Source organism: Aspergillus sydowii (assembly GCF_001890705.1).
Source record: "Aspergillus sydowii CBS 593.65 unplaced genomic scaffold ASPSYscaffold_7, whole genome shotgun sequence".
Taxonomy (NCBI): Eukaryota; Fungi; Ascomycota; class Eurotiomycetes; order Eurotiales; family Aspergillaceae; genus Aspergillus; species Aspergillus sydowii.
The window spans coordinates 1,249,236-1,266,207 of NW_024467865.1; the positions used below are offsets into that span (position 1 = coordinate 1,249,236).

A 16,972-nucleotide genomic window follows, 5' to 3' on the forward strand; every position below is an offset into this window, starting at 1 on the left:
CGATCTCAATCTTCAATTCCGTCTTAGTGGTGAGAATGGCCTAATTAAATACCAGTCTCAACACCTTCCTCGCTTTCGATGCCTCAACAAATGCTCTCGCGAATATCTCATCCTCACGTATCTGAAACGCAATCGGGCCCATAAGCTCCTTCTCAAGCTCCCGCTCCACATTGTGCACTTTCTCATCGTCAAATTGATAGCTAGTCAAGTTCACTCTTGCAAACCGCAATGTTCCCACCTTCCCCACCCCCCTTCCCGCTCGTGCTTTAGCCCTTCCCAGTGCAAGAATAGGCAACGACCACGACTCCCCGACCTCCAATTCAATTGGTGCGTCAAAAACCCCCATGTCTACATGGAGAACGCTCAACGCTGTGAAGCTCATTGAGATCCTCTCGCAAAGCATATACCAGCTCTTGTCACTGCGGAGCTTTATCTCCCGGAATGTATTCAGGCTGGGCTCGTTGTACATGGTATGATGGATCTCGATGTGTTGAATTGCTGCCTGTGCCCATTTGGGAGTTTTTTTAAGGAATAGTGAAATGCACTTCGGCGATGTGAAGACGAATTGTGTGCAAGCGTATAGGAGGCCTAGTGTATCCTGGTAGAATTGCTTTGAGGCAAAGGGGAGACAAAGCTGTGTTTGGATCTTGGGCTTAAATGGCAGGCATGTTTTTATCTGGGTTGTTGGATCTCGAGGTGCGAGTTGCTTGTGGTAGAGGTGGTAGTGGTGTTGTGTTTTGGTAGTGTCTTTGGATCGACGGATCTCGGTACGCTGGGGAAGGAAGAGGTAGCTGTATATCTGGTTTCGAATTTCTGGAGGAAGCTCCATCTTGCAATCAGATATATGAAGAGCGTATGCGTGCTGGAGTGGTATGGAAGTCGGAGAATGAGTGTGAGTGTTGTACAAACCTCTTGCCGTTTATATAGATCTGTATTGTAACACAAATACAGGCCGTGCACCAGCCACACTCTGATACAGTAACACGCACCCTCACTTCGACTGCAGCTTCACCTCGAGTTAATTTCAACTCTTCTTTCTGCTTCCTCGCCCACGCAATCCCCATGTCGATCCACAACCGCCCCTATTCCACCTCACCTTCATCACGCCCTACCCCTCCCCCTCACCCACAACCTTCCACCCAATACAGCCGCTCAAACTTCAAAATCCTTCCATTCCTCTCGATCGTTGTCATTGGGACTGCCTCATACGTCTTTCTTGCCAAGTCCCGCGCCGGCGCCCGTCAAGCCCCTCGAAGCCAACAATAATAATTCAATACGAGCCCCGCTACACCTCCCAACAACAAACAAATAATAACAATAACAAAAAAGAAAAAAAGCCAAACCCCAAACCCACAGTCAACAATGTCCACCGAAAACAAGCCCAAGGGCCCCCGCTTCTCCCCCGCGGAAACTACAGTCGTCTTCCTCCTCGGTGGCCCCGGTTCCGGCAAGGGTACCCAGTCCTCAAACCTCGTCCGCGACTATGGCTTCGTCCACCTCTCTGCAGGTGACCTTCTCCGCGCCGAGCAAATCCGCCCGGAATCGGAGTACGGCGAGCTGATCAAGTCTTATATCCGGGAGGGCAAGATTGTGCCTATGGAAATTACTGTTGCTCTCTTGTCGAATGCCATGGCGGAGAACCTCGCTAAGGGGAACACTACTGCTTCCAAAGCTGGTGAGAAGGCTCGGTTCCTGATTGATGGATTCCCGCGGAAGCTTGACCAGGCGGTGTTTTTTGAGGAGACGGTTTGCCCGTCCGAGTTTACGCTGTTCCTTGATTGCCCCGAGGAGGTTATGGAGTCGAGGTTGTTGAAGAGGGGGGAGACAAGTGGGCGGGACGACGATAATGCGGAGTCGATTCGGAAGCGCTTCCGCGTGTTTGTCGAGACGAGCATGCCCGTTGTTACGGAGTTTGGGAAACAGGATAAGGTTATCAGTGTTCCTGCGACGGGCACTGTGGATGAAGTTTATGAGCGGATCCAGGCTGGTTTTGAAAAGAGGGGTGTGCGACCCTCTGCCTAGGTTTTGTTCTTCTGCCTTTTTCTTGAGGCGTTGACTGGTGGGACTAGACCATTTTGTCGAATTTCTCTTATGGCTATATATACGTGGTTAGCTGGTGGATACAAATCACAGTAGATTTTATATGTGTTGTGTGCATCGAAGTTTAATATTCAGTAAAATCTAGAACAAATGAAACTTGAATAGTCATTACATTTTATTTCATCAAGTTTTTGTCTTCGTTTCCATTGCCCAATCCACTTACTCCGCCGCAGCAGCCGCCTCTTGAGGAGCACGTCGACGCTCAGGAAGAGTCTTAGTGCCCTTCTCGGCCTTCTCACCCTCTGCAGCCGCAGCCGCAGCTTGCTGCGCAGCCTCTCGTACAAATCGCTCCCGCTCGCTACGGATGACTCCGAGAACATTCTCCAGGCTTCGTCGCCAAACCATAAGACGGCCCTGCACCTCTGCCCATTGCTTCTCGCCGAACACGCGGTAGGTAGCGCGGTGAACCAAAAACTCAGACTTCAATTGCGAGAGCTTGCCCTCAACGAGGCCGGCACGGATGGTGTCAATAACCCACTTCTCGACTTCCTCTTGCGGCACGCGAAGTGCAGAGGCGATTGTCTCATATGACAGAGAGCGTGCAGATGCACCCGTTGTGGTTGTGGCGGTAGCGGCCAAGGAGGCTAGGGTGAGCAGACGGATCTTAGTTTGCAGAGCGTCGGCGTGGGGGGTCAGGGCGTTGTCAGGGAGGATGTTTGCGACAGGGGTGGTAGAAATGAAATCCTCATAGGCATCGAGGGTGTCAGCGGTGAAGATCTCGAGGAGCTCGAAGAGGGGCGCATCGCTGGACCGCAAAGCCTGAACGGCGTCGGCGGCGGTCAAGGGGGTGAAGTCGAAGACAGCCGGGTGGGTGAGGGCTGAGGTCAGGGCGCGAACGGCCAAGTCCCGGGCCGCAGGGGTGGAGGCTTCGGCGGGGGGGATGGTCTGGAGTGCCTCAACGACGTGGGTTTGGGCCCAGTCAAGGTCACCGGCAGCCTGAGCGGCGTCGGCGATGGCTAAGTGTAGACGGCGGGCCTCCTCATCGTCCAATTCCCAGGCAGTGCGCCAGTTAGGAAGTTGTGCGGTCAACTGGGGCTTGAGGGCGTCGAAAGCAGCACCAGAGCCAGACTGGCGGATGACGGCGACAACGGCTAGGAGAACGTGGAATTTGCTCGAGTCGGAGGGGGCAAGTGTGTTGAAGATTGTGGACAGGATGGCGATGGATAGAGAGGCGCCGAACTGAGGAGATGAGGTGACCGGCTTGGTGAGATATGAGCAGATTCGGGAGAGGAACACGTCAGGGTCGGAGGCGTGCTGGACGAGATGGATGAGGAGGTTGTACGCGGGCGTAATTTCTGGCCTAAAATCAGCATGCATGTCCCAATTCCAGGCAGTGGTGCTGGGGCGTACCCTTCTCGGGCGCCGTGTTCAAAACCTCGGCTGCCGAGACCAGCTTCTTCAGCACGGCATCACGCTTGCTCGGATCACTCTGGGTATCATTTTGCTCCTGCTCGCGGAGGGGTTGCAGCAGCGGGGCGACCTCGGTCTGGATGGTGGTGTCGTCGGGCTTGGTGAGGGCGTCGAGGTAGGCAGCAAATTCCTCGGCAAGCTCGGAGAAAGATCCCTCAATCAAGAGGGTGGTGGAAGGAGCGGGCATGGCGGAATGAGTGAGGGAAGAGGAGAAGGGGGATGTCGAAGTTGAAGTCTGGGTTCAGTCGAGATGATTTGATTTTGGCGGTGGAGAAATTTCTGTGGGATCAAGTCTTGGCGTTGCCGGCGCAGAGAACAAGGCGAGATCTACACTACAAAAAAACTCTCCCGCGAATTTGACCAGAAAGCATACAGAAAAATATTATTATGCGCTCATTATCATCATGGTGCCCAGTATCCATTATTCAGTTCCTCCATTTTTCAAGTCGCCAATGCAGCTCTCAATTCGCTATTCAGTACATGTTTACAGCAGTGTAAACGCAGCAACCACCACGGTCGCAAACCCGGCCAATCCACAGTTCTGCATCAGACTCATCGCACCGTCAGTTGGGGTAGAGCTGTCGCTTGAGTCTGTAGCCGTCGCATCGTTTCCACTCTGATCGCCATTGGGCGAGCTGCTGGTCTCAGAAGACAGGGTAGTCGAAGAAGTGGGCGAGGACGAAGTGGTAGTAGGAGCAGAGGCATTTTTGCTGCCACACTCTTCCTTACCAGCTATGCACTTGTCGTCGCCGTCCTGGGTGCTGGAATGCGAGATGCACTGCTCGTAATTCGCCTCGCAAACATAGAAGGGAATTGTGCCCTGGTAATCTTCTACACGGGCCTCCGTGCCGTTCGAACAGGTGCAGGTGAATTCAAGCGTCTCCTACTAGATGATCAGCGATTGGATGAAACCAATGGTATTTTTCTGGAAAGCGTACCGAGTCGCAGCGGTTAACCTTGGCTGAACCGCCGCAAACCGGCGGGCAGTTGTTGAGCTGTCCCCGACACCAGCCGCCTATGACAAATTTGTTAGCAATTTTCTTGGGAGATGTAGGCAAAGGAAGTATACATACTCTTGGTAGTCGACTCGACCTGGTTCAGATCGAAGCCATCGGGAAAGGTATAGTTGGACTGGGCCAAAATGGGGGCCACGAGACCGAGAGACAGGAAGATCTTAGTGCAGATCATCTTGGGCAAGCTGGTTTGGATATGATGATGGCCGATAGTAGTCGTAATCGTAAGTGATGATTATTTCTGCCTGCAGAAAGAAGAATTGGGATTGCACGAGTAACAGCGAAAGCTGAGGAAAAGCAGGAATGAGGGCGAACAAGGGGTAAACAGCTGCTAATAAATAGGTCGGATTCCTGGTTGAGAACAAGCGCATTCAAGGAAGGAACGGCATCCGGTAAACAAGCGAATGGGGTTAGTCCTGCGTTATTTGGAACTTGGAACCAGCTTAGTTTTGCAAGTTATGCAGCTCAGGCTCACAGATACCTTGATAAGAGTCCTCATGACTTGCCGGCTGCCACTGTGCTAGACTGCTTGGAGCAGTAGTGTACCACTTAGCTAGTATACAATCATACAACGCTGTAACCGAGGCTCTCCACAGTTCCGGCCTTCCATTTCTTCAAATTCGCGTAGCAAAACACTCTCGATCCCTTCAATCTCAGACAATTATAAACTATTAATCAAGAAAATAATAAAATAATAAAAAGGACTGGAAAAAATACCCGAAAAAAAAAGGAGGGGAATAAAGAACAATCATGTCCACCAATCAACCCCTCCCTGGATACGTCTCAATCCCTACATACTCCCGCCACCCCAAACCAGCCACCGGCGAGGATGGTTTCTTCGCCCAAACTCTCTCGTCCCCGATCACAATCCCAACCGTGCGCACTCTTCGACTCATCCATCTCCAATCTCTGCTCCCTTCCCAGCCTCCGACATGGCCCTCTCCGACTGCTCCCCCGCAGCTAATCCCTGTTCCCGGCGCGGATCTGGTTATGATTCTCCAACTTGCTAGTCCAGGAGTCTGTGGCCACCCGCAGATGGCGCACGGCGGGGTTCTGGCCACTGTGATTGACGAGGCGATGAGTTTAGGTGTTACACTTTATGCGCCGGAGGCGGGTGAGCACCATGGCCTTACCGCTCCTCAAACTGCGGCAAGTGGCTCCGAATCTGCAGAATCTCGCGGAAGGATCCGGTCGAAGATGTTCACGTCGCAATTGGATGTGCGATACAAGATGCCTGTTTCGGTACCTGGCGAGATTCAGGTCAGGGTACAGGTGCTTGCGAAACAGGGGCAGAAGCTCTGGGTGAGAGCGCAGGTTGTTCAAGAGGGGAATATCACGGTCGATGCGATGGCATTTTGGTTGTTGACTGCGAAGAGCGTCTTGTAGTGTATATTTCTTTGTTTGGAAATAACTGTATATATTTGTGTATATTGATAGAGTCTATAGAATCCCGTCTATATCTACATCTAAATTCGGGCGCGCCTCCCAATATTCCGACTCGCACTCACAACCAACCCAATCTGCGTACTCAAAGCCACAACTTCGCCCTTTGCATCCAGGATAGTAACATCCAGATCCGTTCTCCCATCACGCACCGCTTTGGTCACAACGCGACTATACAGCCACTCCTCCCCAGCCACCGGTAACCTTTTCTTCAAATCAATGCTCAGCGTCACAGTCGGAAACCAGAAGTTCGCAGTCGGGCCAGCACCCCCAGATTCCGACTCAGTTCCAGCCGCCATTTTATCAAACCCATCCAACGCCATGGGGAACATATCCGTCAAAAACACGACACCCTCATTGCTCCACCTCGTCACCTCGCCCTCCGGCCTTAGTCGAGACCATTGATCCACGATCCCATTCCTGCGCTTCCCTCGTACCCCATCAACACCAAAGATCTCAACCTGCGTTGTCGCCTTCCGGAACTCAGCAAACGGCGAGTCCTGCTTCGTCCATGCCTCGTCCTGGCCTGTCTCGCCGAGCTGGCGCAAATTTACCCCGCCGTCACTCGCACTCCCGGCAGCAGGCTTCGGTTCAAGCTCCCATTCCGTCTTCGCTGATACCCCAACCTCTGCGCTAGCCGGACTAACAGTTATATAACCCGCGACCTTGACTTCCATTCCTTCCTCGCCCTTGTCGGTGCTTGCGCCGCTCGATGAAGAGTGGTCTTTCGGCTGCAGGAGCTCAACATGAATCGAACTAGTCCGCTTTCCTAGTTTCATATCGTGCACGCGAAATCTCGCGGGGCCTGCCGCTGTGCGCCTTAGGAAGGTCAGGTGCATGGATATCGGAGTTGCCGGTTCGCCCTTGTATAGGTCTGGGTGGGTGGATGCGAAGTGCACCAGCGCGAGGCGGTATAGGACTGCGCTTGTGTAGCCGCCATGAGGGACTGTTTATTATTATTATTATTATTAGTATTGATAAACGGCGTGAAAACGAGGGGGAAAATAGGAGATCTGATATGGATGGTAGATATTCAAAGCCATACCTGTGCCGATACAGAAGGCGCTCTGTAGAAATGCGGAGTAGCGGTTCTGGCCGAGGGGCGATACATGGACGGCCTCTTCGAATTTGGCACCGTGGGCGGTTCCCGCGTTCATTGTGGGTGTGGAAGGTTAAAATTTGTCTATTCTGGGAGAATAATTTAAAGATGAACGTGGTGTAATTATTGTACCGAAAAACGATAGTGGGAAAGGAGAGAGACTCTTTTTAACTAGGTGATGCTGCGGTAGACCTCGGCTCCTCTCTCTCTTGCCCGAGCTTTGGTTCGTTCGGCTACTGCAGCCAACTTCAACCTCAATTTCCCATCCTCATAAGCTCTGGCCATGAATATACGTAAGGATTCTATAATGATGCCCTTCTCTGCTGAACATAGTGTACCCTGGGTCTATTTTGTTATCTACGTTGGAACGCCTTGACCAGTCGACGTTCTCGCCAGTTTTTCTAGAGATGTCAAAACACCTATTATTCCGGTTAGCATATGATCAAAGGCCCCAATCGGTAGGAAAAGTAAAAAGATAGCATACCAGCAACTCCTTGCGTCAGGGTCGCGCGCGCTTCGGTGCTCCTCGACCCCAGCGTAACCGTCATCGCGTAACTGACCGCATGCGCGCCCTCCAGTTTGTTCGCCCACCGGAAGACCGGCTCGTCATCACGACTATCGCCAATAGCAAGCAAGAAGTCCGGCCGACCAGCGCCGTCCGTCTGCTTCAAGCAAGACCGCCAGGCTACTTCTGCTGCTGACGCCTTGTTTGTGCTCTTTGCTTCAACTACCAGTACGCCATCGACCAGAAGAGCGTGCACACCTTGGTTGGCGCATGCATCATTGATGTGGTCCGCACACTCTGAAGCTAAACGAGCTGCCGCTGGGCGATCCTCGGCCGCTTCATAGTGAAAGACGAGCGAGCAGTGGCGCTGCTCCGTCCAGCTTCCTTCTGCGCGCTGTTGGTAATACTCAAGGATCTGCGTTACAGCCGTCTTCCAGGCGTCGGTCTCCGCTTGGTTCGTCAGCTTCAACCACGTCTCCGAGAATGGCTCGCGAACGAAACACCCATTCTCTGCTATTAGACCCAGTCCGAACACCATTCGGAAGAGTCGCTCTAACTCTTCGGGCATACGCGCACTCATAACGTACACCACGTTTTTGGGGTCCTCGGTCAGGTCTGCCAGTGTCGTGATGGCTCGCTGTGGTGTTGTAACGATAATGCTCCTAGGAGATCCCCAAGACGCCAATGTTCCCTCATAATCTAAGATTATGAGCCGCCGCTTCGATTGTCGGTACCTTTCTTCAAGCCTATTCATCGGAAGTCGGGGAACAGCCATGATTTCGCGAGATGATTGTTCATGCCAGACACGACTTAATGTCTCGCTGAACGACTTCACCCAGTTGGAGGTTGAGTTCTGAAGCACCGCTTGGTGAAGTTGCTTCCACACCTGCTGGCGTTTTTCTTCGCTGCGCGTAAGAGCCGTACGGATAGCATCCGCACATTGGTGGTAGTCCCACGGGTTAACGAGTAATGCATGGTTGCCGAATACAGATGCGCTCCCGGTAAACTCGCTGAGAATCAGGGATCCGTATCGTTGGGAGCCGTACTTCCCATCCTGACAATAGACGAATTCGTGGCTCGTGAGATTCATACCCTCGCGCAGACTGGTAATCATCATCGCATCCGCCACGGATATCAAGGCGAGGTATTGCGGGAAGGCAAGATCTTGCTTAAGGAAAACGAGAGGCTGGTGGGCAAGCGTGGAATGTGTTGAATTTATCCGCATGACGATGTCAGAGATCAAGGCTTCAAGTTCCGGTTGTTCGGTCGTGCTAGTAGCGACTTGGATCAAGACCACCTTTTCACGCCATTCAGGATGGGTATTGAGGAAAAGTTCGTAGCTCAGTAGCTTCTGCCGGATACCACGCACCCCGTCAATCTTGTCGCGGGCGACGATGAGCCTCTTCCCCGCATAGCGATCAGATATCGTCTTGACCCACTGCTCGACATCTGCTGCTTTACGGCGCTTATCCCACGAGAGTGGATCGATACCTATTGGGAATTTGGCCACATTCACAAATCGATCCTCCAATTGCAGGCCATCATTCGTGGCTTCAACACTCAGGATTCGGCTACAAGTCTGGAGGAAATGTCGACAATATTCTTCTGTCTGAAAGCCAACAAGATTTGCTCCAAGCATACCGTCGAGGAGCTCCTTGCGGGGTGCAAGACACCGAAATACTTCTGACGATGGGAACGCAACATGTAGGAAGAAACCAATCTGCGCGTCCGGGAGGAGTTTCCGTAACATCGCTGGGACAAGGAGCAGGTGATAGTCTTGAACCCAGACTGTATCTCCTCGCCTCCAGTTTCGAGCAATTCTCTCCGCAAAGACCTGGTTGAGCTTGACATAGTAGACCCATGAATGGTTCTCGTACGCTTTACTTTTAGGGTTATCGGGTATTTGGTAGTGGAATACCGGCCAGAGAATCGTTTTGCAGAAATGTGTATAATGACCGTCAAAATCGCCGTCGCTAATGTCAACTGTCAGGCAATCGTACTCGCTTTCTAATTTCTCGGAGATCATCGATTTGGTAGGCGCCGTTAAGGCATCGGTCGGCATACCCAACGTGCCCACCCACACCTTGTCTTCCAACTGCCCGCTCTCCGCCGCGGCCCGCACGGCATTGCGCAAGCCGCCATTACCCTGCTCAGCTGCCGTAATTTGCCATTCGGTCTCGGAGAACGAAGGTTTCCGGTTATGGGCGCGAACAGATGGTTTCCTCAAGTGCCTGACCGGTGGTTGCGATGCCGGCCCGTCTACTTTCGGCGGGGGGGCGGTCTCTGTTGAAGAAGCCAGCGGCTCTTGATGCCTGAGAATTGATGGGGACGCCAGAAACGCCGACTGCGGCTTGGGTTGGTTCAGTGCAGTCCTGACGCCCCATGCAGGAGAGTGGGCTTCACTTTCTCTCAGATCTTCATAGTTATAAGAATCGCCTGGTTTTGGGAATGGGTATTCAGACTGGTCCCTGTCAGCCTTCCTCAGATCGGCAGTGAAGATGCTTTCATGATCTGTAGTCGCCCCCGGAGTGAGACCAACATTGGGAGCCTCATTTCGCCTCTCAAACAAGCTAACTGTAGGGTTGGGGGCAGTTGAAACAGTGTCCGGAGCCTGCTTTTTCGGTACAGTTTCCGGCGGAGGGGTTGGAGGAGACTCTGGGGGACGAAAGCTAACTGTATACGGGAGAAACCTAAGTGCATTAGCAAGGAGACATGAGCCAAGGTAAGCAGAGGGGTGAGTTACAAGGAGGCTATGTAAACCGTCATATTGACAAGGCGGCGCAATTTACAATCGAATGAGGGAGCTTAGGTCTTGGTTCGGGGTCGAGTCCTCTCTCGGGCGACAGGAGCAGTACAAGGACAAAATGAAGGTGAAGAGAGGTGAAGCTCCGATGCAGAAAGTCGACAGTTTATTTTTTTTCAATGAAGTGTCAGTACTCATCGATACGTCATTGAAGCGTCCAGCCCACCTGGGCTAAGAAACTGGATCCAGCCAAGCTGGTCCGACTTCTTGTGCCTTCTATGCTGCTCGGGAGTGATTCCATGAATGAGAAGTTGAAAGAGGTACTTAAATCGCGATGCCTATCAAGAAAACTTCCATAGCGCTGGGCTAAACTACTTATTACTTCAAGGATGTTCATCATCGCTGTCCCGACCCCGCCCGTCATTGACGCCCCTCATGCTCCCGTCACGTACGAATAAGTACGCACCACCTCTTTCACTTTTCTTCCTAACCCTTCGCTTTTAAAGCCGTTCATTTCTCATTTCAGTCGCAGGTCTTCTAATTCTGCAAAAGTCTCGCAGGGTTCATCCCGCAGAAATCGCCCTTTCTCCCACGTCGCCGCCTCGGTGGCACAGTCCCGAATCAAGTGATCTAGACTCAAGCAATGGAACGCTCAAGAACAGCAACCATGGTAGGCTTTGCCTGGCACTGCGGGTTCCACGAGCCAGTCCCAAGTGTGATATCGCCAACTAGGAGATATGGACCTGCCCACGACTACGACATCGAAGAGACGCTGCAACGGGAGTGATTGACACACCTCACTTCATTGCACGGATTTCAACAGACGGGCCCACTCATTATTCCATACCACGTGCGTCAGTTTCTAGAGAAGGATTGACCAATACGATCAACGGTGGATTTGGTTACAAACCCAAACCCAAACCCACCCCCCGCGGAATATGTAGAGCGTCAAAGATGCGGTGAAAATTATGCAGGAGTTATGAGAATTATATCACAGTCCGCTAAAGAAGGGAAAGAAACAAAAATTTCCCCATACACCATACAAATATCGCTATCCATAAATATATCCTCAGTACAGAAACAGGAATGAGAAAGATGAGTCTCCCAAGAACCCGAGAGTTTGCAATAATATAGGAACCCCCGATCAGAACACAAAGAAAAAAAGCCCTCCGTTAACAATAAAATCGTGTCGTCAGCGGCGTCAAGATAGAATGAAGGATATATATCATGGCGCAAAAAGAAGTAGTAGTTGTCGGGGAAATGTATATTAATGTACGGCCAGGGCCTTGAGAGGGTAGTCGCTAAGCATAGCAGGGCCAAAGGGAAGATCAAGTGAGCAAAAAGCAATGCAAAATTCACCGCTGCACCGTACTCGCAGTTCCTGTGTCGGTTGACGGTTGTGTAATACCAGGATTGGGTGCGGTCAAGGTATTCACACTCGAAGATGCCATTTGGGCCCTGAGGGCGGCTACCTCCGACCTAAGCCCGCTTAATTCATCGTGGACGGAGCGAATATAGTCCCAAAGCTTTTCCTCTCGATCACGTTGTTGATCAAAAAGACTCGGATCATGAGAGGGATGAACGTTGTTGGCCGAGGCTGTTTCAGGTATCGTTTTCGATGATAATGGACCGCCGTGGTTGCTCGAATGGCTATGTGATGGCGTGTGTTTAGTGGCAGCCCCTGGTGCTTGTACGGAGTTCTGGGCGTGAAGGGAAAAGCGAGGTTCCGATGAACCCAAACCAGGTGGTGGGGGGAGCTGGGGAGCGCCAGGCTGAGGAGGTGGAAGACCCAAGCTTGACGCAGAGTGGCCAGTGGCTGAGAGAGGTGCCTGGGAATGGCCTGGTCGATTATATTGCGGTTGGGAGAATGAGTGTGTGATTCCCGGCGAATGAGGACGATGAAGTTGTATACTGTTTTCGGAACCGTGTCCCAACTGGTGAGGAGGCAGAGCATTTGGCGAGAGCGGTTTTGGACTTTCTGTCATATTTGGAGGCGCAAATGCCGAGGCTCCAGAAGATTGATTCACCGGAGGAAACGTCAGGTTGCCTGGCTGAGGTATTGGAGAAGGGGAGCCACTAGAAGCACCATGGCTAGTTGGAGGAGGGTAAAGTCCGCCAGGTGAAGGTCGGTTCGCAGCGATCGGAGGGTATGTACTGGGTTGACGCGCTTGATAGCTGCTTACACTGTTGGAACGCGCAACAGAATCTGTCGGCATATCATGTTTCTTGATGCTAGGCATGTTGTAACGGCGCTCATCTTCCTCGTCCATGCGTTCCGGTTCAGCGTAGACAAGACCTTCCATTGTATCTTCCGCGCCTGCAGCTGCATCGCCATACTCGTCCTCGCCGGCGTAGCTTCCCATACTTGCTCTACGCCCTGCGCAACCACCTTGACCTTTGTTATGGCGAGCAAGAGCGTCACCACGGGCAAATCGGCGTCCACATTTCGGGCAGATATGGGGTCTCTCGCCGGTATGGAGCTTTTGGTGCCGTTTGAGATCATGGAGTCGCCGGAAGCGCGACTGGCAGGTTGTGCATACGAACGGTTTCTCTTGACTATGCGTGAGCAGATGGCTTTTAAGGTTATGATGTCTTGTAAATTCCGTTGCGCAATACGGGCAACGATGCTTCTTAGCCGACGGGGACCGTTGACCAGCCTTATTCAAGCCAGAACTAGGTAAGCTGAGACCACGCCGTGGGTCGTTGAACCCGCCGGTAGGCATAGGGTACGAGAACGCCTTGTTACTGCTGTCTTGGTGCAAGTCACCGTCATTTTGATGACGCGATTGGTCACCATCCTGTGAAATGGCGTCGTCAATAGGTCCAGGACTCGCTACAGTCGAGGTGTTCATTAAAGATGTCCCGTTTTCAGTGGCGTTGAAGACGGACTCGCCTGCCTCACCTTGGACAGGATGCCCATCCACCTGCATATGATCGGAGTGCATGGCTAATGAGTCGTTAACGGAGCCAGATTGTTGTTTCTCACTCGCACCGAGGGCTTCTCGCGCAACTTGCGAGCTGTTCTGGTCTGGCTCTCTGTGAGGCTCGGGGGCCCGCTCCGTGGAGCCGGAGTTTGATGTTGTTGTTGACATGGAGGGTATGGAATCTTTAGATCGCGTAACGTTTAATCCGGCGCTAGCAATAGAGGTAAGGCTCGAGTCTGGTTTGGACTGTTTCAGGAAGGCAGCAGGCTCCGAGGAACTTGCAGTTATGGGGTTTGACGACGCGGGTAGAGGGTTGGATATTGCGACGGGCTCGTTGCTTGATTGCATCAATGCGGCCATGGGTAACGGGTCTTTCACGCTACCTCGATATGGTGAATGATGCTGATATGGAGGAGCTAGGTGGGTAGAGATCATGTTAGCGTGGATGAAGGCCTATTGACAAAATCGAAATGATTGACAACTTGGGTGACATTGGCTGAATGGGGGAAGCAATGAGAATAAAGGACTATGAATGTACGGAAAAAGGAATTCGAAAAGAGTGAACAAAAGCAAGGGGACGGGGGGGCGCTGTCGCGTGGGGCGCTCACCAAGACCCGAGTGTGGCGCAAGCTGACGGGGGGTTATTCAGCCTTCGTCAGACAACTTGGGGCCGGAACAAGAGTATGGGCCTTGTGGATGTGTAAAAATAGCGAATCAGCCTCGCCAACAGGATTGGAATTCTTTCCTCTCCACTCGATCAGAGCGTGTCGTGGGTTCAACCCATCGAGTGGGAAGGTTCTAAAAGATCGTGGCGGATGCGCGGCGAGATCGGGTTGGTCAACTAGGCTGCAAAGCAAGAGTAAACGCTGCGAACCAGCGATATTTAAGAGGATATCCTTGCGATTCTCCGTCTGTTGGACACGGTTAATGAATAGGTAAATTATTGCGAGCGGAATTCAAGGTATTTGGTATCAGGCATGAGTGGGAACAGAGAGGCTGTGTTGACATGCGTGCCGGGTAGTGGACAGGAAGCTCTGCGAAGTGACAACGTTGGTGGGTGCAAGACAGAATGGGGAGAATTACGGTATCGGGGAGGCAGCAAAAGATGGAAAGTGAGCTGTGATTGGAACTGGTGGTGAGGTGCGAGGCATGGATTGGTGATTCGGCACAATAGTACGTTGGCTGAAGAATGAGATAGACCGTTTGGGTCGAGGGAAGCTGGGTCTGCGTCGGGTCCGGATAGTTTGCAGATAATGGCGTTTTCTGAAAGGCCCAAAAGGGGAGAAAGCGGCGGGTGTGGAGAGCAATCAGAAGAGGAACCAGTGCAACAGGAGAATAATGCCTGGGTTGAAACCGAAAGACGGCAGTCACAGACTCACGAATCAAGCTCTTGCGCAAGAAAGCAAAGAGAGAAGAGGGAAAAGGGAAGAGGAGGCGGTGGTCCGGACTGGAGTGACGATGGACAGGACGCTTGATTCAAACACGAGGAAGGAAGTGGCTGGAGCGTCTCGCCCAATACGCTCCGTGACAACATTACACGCGGCTCTGCACAATCCACCGCTGCACTGTCCGGCGTCCGCTCGCTGATGGATGTAAATTACGGTATCGCCGCTTTGAATAATACGTAGTACATTTCCCCAGCCAGGAACCAAGAGGCGCAGGACTGCAGAAGAATAATAGCTCGTTTCACTTTTTTGTCTCTAAGGCGCATTCAATGGGGCCGGATAGTTCTGAAATTTCACTGAAGATAATAAGCATTGATTGCTAATAAAGAGTCCTCCTGGAAGATTGTTATACAGCTGCGACCTGTAACCTGGTTCCTAAGGCTCTAGGCTCCAGCTTCAGTACGTTCGCAGTCATGCCAGACCCCAGCACTTTTAATGCCGCCACGAGGGGTAATATAGGATACCTCATAAACGAGTATAACTCATTGACCTGGTCAAGTGGTCACGCTTGCTATTGGGAGCCCACAACTCGTGAAGGGGGTTTCCGACAGACACCCCAGGGCATCCTGCTATTGGCTGAATTAGCCACCGATTGGCCTGAGCCTTGTAATCAATCTATAGTGTATGACAAACTTGAAGCGGGTTCATCCGACAGCTGATGGTCAACGTCAAAAACAGGAAAAGAAGAATGGGGCAGTGTTTGACGCTGAAACCTGGATTGCGCCTGTTGGATTATAAGCCTCAGGCAGGAGGGTGGCTCAGCGGGTCTGGGGCCGCCTGGGAGGCTGTGCTTACAGGGCTGTCGATGCATCAACAATTCAAGTATTCAACACACATTAAAGCGCGCGCGCCCTGTTCGTGACGGTTTATTATTGACCAGACTATCACGCGTGATGATAGTGCCCAGATGCGAGAATATCTGCCCCAATGACTGCACTTGAAGCCATAACGATACTCAGGCGCTAGGAGATAACAACTGGCCCCTGACAGAGACCAGGGCGTGGTCCCCAGGCAGGGACTCATCTGGCAAGAAATGATTGGTGGGTTTCTTGCCAGCTGCGCCTTGAAAGCCCCTGGGATATGCTTGCTAAAAATCGGTGGGCAAGTCGAAGCCTGCCTTTCAGCAGCGGCAAGTAATCATGATTGGGTTGGGTTGGCTGTTGCTTTGACGCATCACCCACGGCCACACTGCAATGACACTCTTCCACCCAAAGCTTGTTCGCAGATGGTGACCATGGTATATACATCAATGGATGTGTTAGAAATCGGCATTTTGAGGGTCGATTTAGCAGTCGCGGGGCATTGCTTTGGGAGTTGACATGACCATGAGGGAAGCCCTACACAGGTGTTCAACTCTCGGTACGCAGTTGTCAGAGGTATTCTCGCAAAGACAGACTGGGTTAGTTATTGGGCAATGTGTGCGTAGACAGCGAGAGCGATTTATCTGCAGGCAAACAAAGAGACTTCACATTGAAGTGTGAAGGATTCTGCAGGAAACCAGGGTGGCTCGCCTCAGGCAGCGACTCCGCAATTTGGTCTCTTTGCTTCGAACTTTCGACCAGTCATCCATCCAGCTCTTTTCCCAACTTCCCTCCTCGACGTCCGGGAGTCGGAACCTCGAACTCTCTGCTCGAATCTATCTTTAGATTCCGTCGTTGAATCTGCAATCCCGAATGGCCTCACCGGCCGATTCGCCCTCCACGTAGGCCAGCGGTTCTACACGTTGTATGGTTGGCTGCTCGGGAGGAGATCAACCCCGGCGCTAAGCAAACACAGCAGACTTGCCATTCTGCGGCGCTCATTCGCTACTTGGGTGACAGACCTGCATAGGAAGCGTGAGAATTGAGAGGTTAAACAGCTTGGTGTCGTCTGGAGTTTGGTTGGCTTCCGGCAATCCCCACTGTGATAGACCAGGACTGCTGCTCTAGTGATGTGCCAGCCATCCAGTCACACCCCAGCTCGACACCTTCCCCCAGCCAGTTTGACCATTTGGCCATGTTCCTGGCCAGCTTTTGACTTCGATTTTACCCAATCATTGGCGCCATCCTGGTTCCTCAGCATAATGCCGGGCGCTTACCTGCCATTTCTCGCAGGTGATGGGACGTTGTTCGAGATGGCGCGCCCCTCCCCACCCGCTGAGAGAGCGTGACTGCCGCCCATCATAGATAATCGATGCACTCACGCTGCTCCCAAGGATCCTGTCGCTTCTTCTCTGTCTCTCCTCTTGCTTCCAACGCAACACTCTTTTCCAGGTTTGACCACTGGTCTCCATCTTGGTACAAGCAGCGCA

The 16,972-nt window shown here is 52.2% G+C and overlaps 8 protein-coding genes across 8 annotated transcripts; 2 read left to right on the forward strand and 6 right to left on the reverse strand.

The window, feature by feature from the left end:
- Positions 1–40: 40 nt before the first annotated feature.
- Positions 41–829, reverse strand: ASPSYDRAFT_154030 (uncharacterized protein; the record flags this gene model as incomplete). Its single annotated transcript, XM_040842338.1, has 1 exon — positions 41–829. One exon carries the CDS (start codon positions 827–829, stop codon positions 41–43), a length of 789 nt encoding a protein of 262 aa, XP_040701585.1.
- Positions 830–1,362: 533 nt separating this feature from the next.
- On the forward strand, positions 1,363–2,022 carry ura6 (uridylate kinase ura6; the record flags this gene model as incomplete). Its single annotated transcript, XM_040842358.1, has 1 exon — positions 1,363–2,022. The coding sequence occupies one exon, from the start codon at positions 1,363–1,365 to the stop codon at positions 2,020–2,022; it is 660 nt and encodes a 219-aa protein (XP_040701586.1).
- A 237-nt stretch (positions 2,023–2,259) lies between these two features.
- Positions 2,260–3,697, reverse strand: ASPSYDRAFT_32914 (PCI domain protein; the record flags this gene model as incomplete). The annotated part of the gene is made up of 2 exons (XM_040845033.1): positions 2,260–3,395; positions 3,451–3,697. The coding sequence occupies 2 exons, from the start codon at positions 3,695–3,697 to the stop codon at positions 2,260–2,262; spliced, it is 1,383 nt and encodes a 460-aa protein (XP_040701587.1).
- A 297-nt stretch (positions 3,698–3,994) lies between these two features.
- ASPSYDRAFT_59233 (uncharacterized protein) lies at positions 3,995–4,698 on the reverse strand (the record flags this gene model as incomplete). The annotated part of the gene is made up of 3 exons (XM_040849666.1): positions 3,995–4,393; positions 4,449–4,525; positions 4,584–4,698. The coding sequence occupies 3 exons, from the start codon at positions 4,696–4,698 to the stop codon at positions 3,995–3,997; spliced, it is 591 nt and encodes a 196-aa protein (XP_040701588.1).
- A 575-nt stretch (positions 4,699–5,273) lies between these two features.
- On the forward strand, positions 5,274–5,909 carry ASPSYDRAFT_91065 (uncharacterized protein; the record flags this gene model as incomplete). Its single annotated transcript, XM_040852428.1, has 1 exon — positions 5,274–5,909. The coding sequence occupies one exon, from the start codon at positions 5,274–5,276 to the stop codon at positions 5,907–5,909; it is 636 nt and encodes a 211-aa protein (XP_040701589.1).
- An 80-nt stretch (positions 5,910–5,989) lies between these two features.
- ASPSYDRAFT_59235 (uncharacterized protein) lies at positions 5,990–10,336 on the reverse strand (the record flags this gene model as incomplete). Its single annotated transcript, XM_040849667.1, has 4 exons — positions 5,990–6,912; positions 7,012–7,086; positions 7,550–10,260; positions 10,314–10,336. 4 exons carry the CDS (start codon positions 10,334–10,336, stop codon positions 5,990–5,992), a joined length of 3,732 nt encoding a protein of 1,243 aa, XP_040701590.1.
- Positions 10,337–11,668: 1,332 nt separating this feature from the next.
- On the reverse strand, positions 11,669–13,597 carry ASPSYDRAFT_154641 (C2H2 zinc finger protein; the record flags this gene model as incomplete). Its single annotated transcript, XM_040842385.1, has 1 exon — positions 11,669–13,597. The coding sequence occupies one exon, from the start codon at positions 13,595–13,597 to the stop codon at positions 11,669–11,671; it is 1,929 nt and encodes a 642-aa protein (XP_040701591.1).
- A 2,597-nt stretch (positions 13,598–16,194) lies between these two features.
- Positions 16,195–16,954, reverse strand: ASPSYDRAFT_32920 (uncharacterized protein; the record flags this gene model as incomplete). Its single annotated transcript, XM_040845034.1, has 4 exons — positions 16,195–16,398; positions 16,505–16,606; positions 16,760–16,831; positions 16,865–16,954. 4 exons carry the CDS (start codon positions 16,952–16,954, stop codon positions 16,195–16,197), a joined length of 468 nt encoding a protein of 155 aa, XP_040701592.1.
- Between the last annotated feature and the right edge of the window lie 18 nt (positions 16,955–16,972).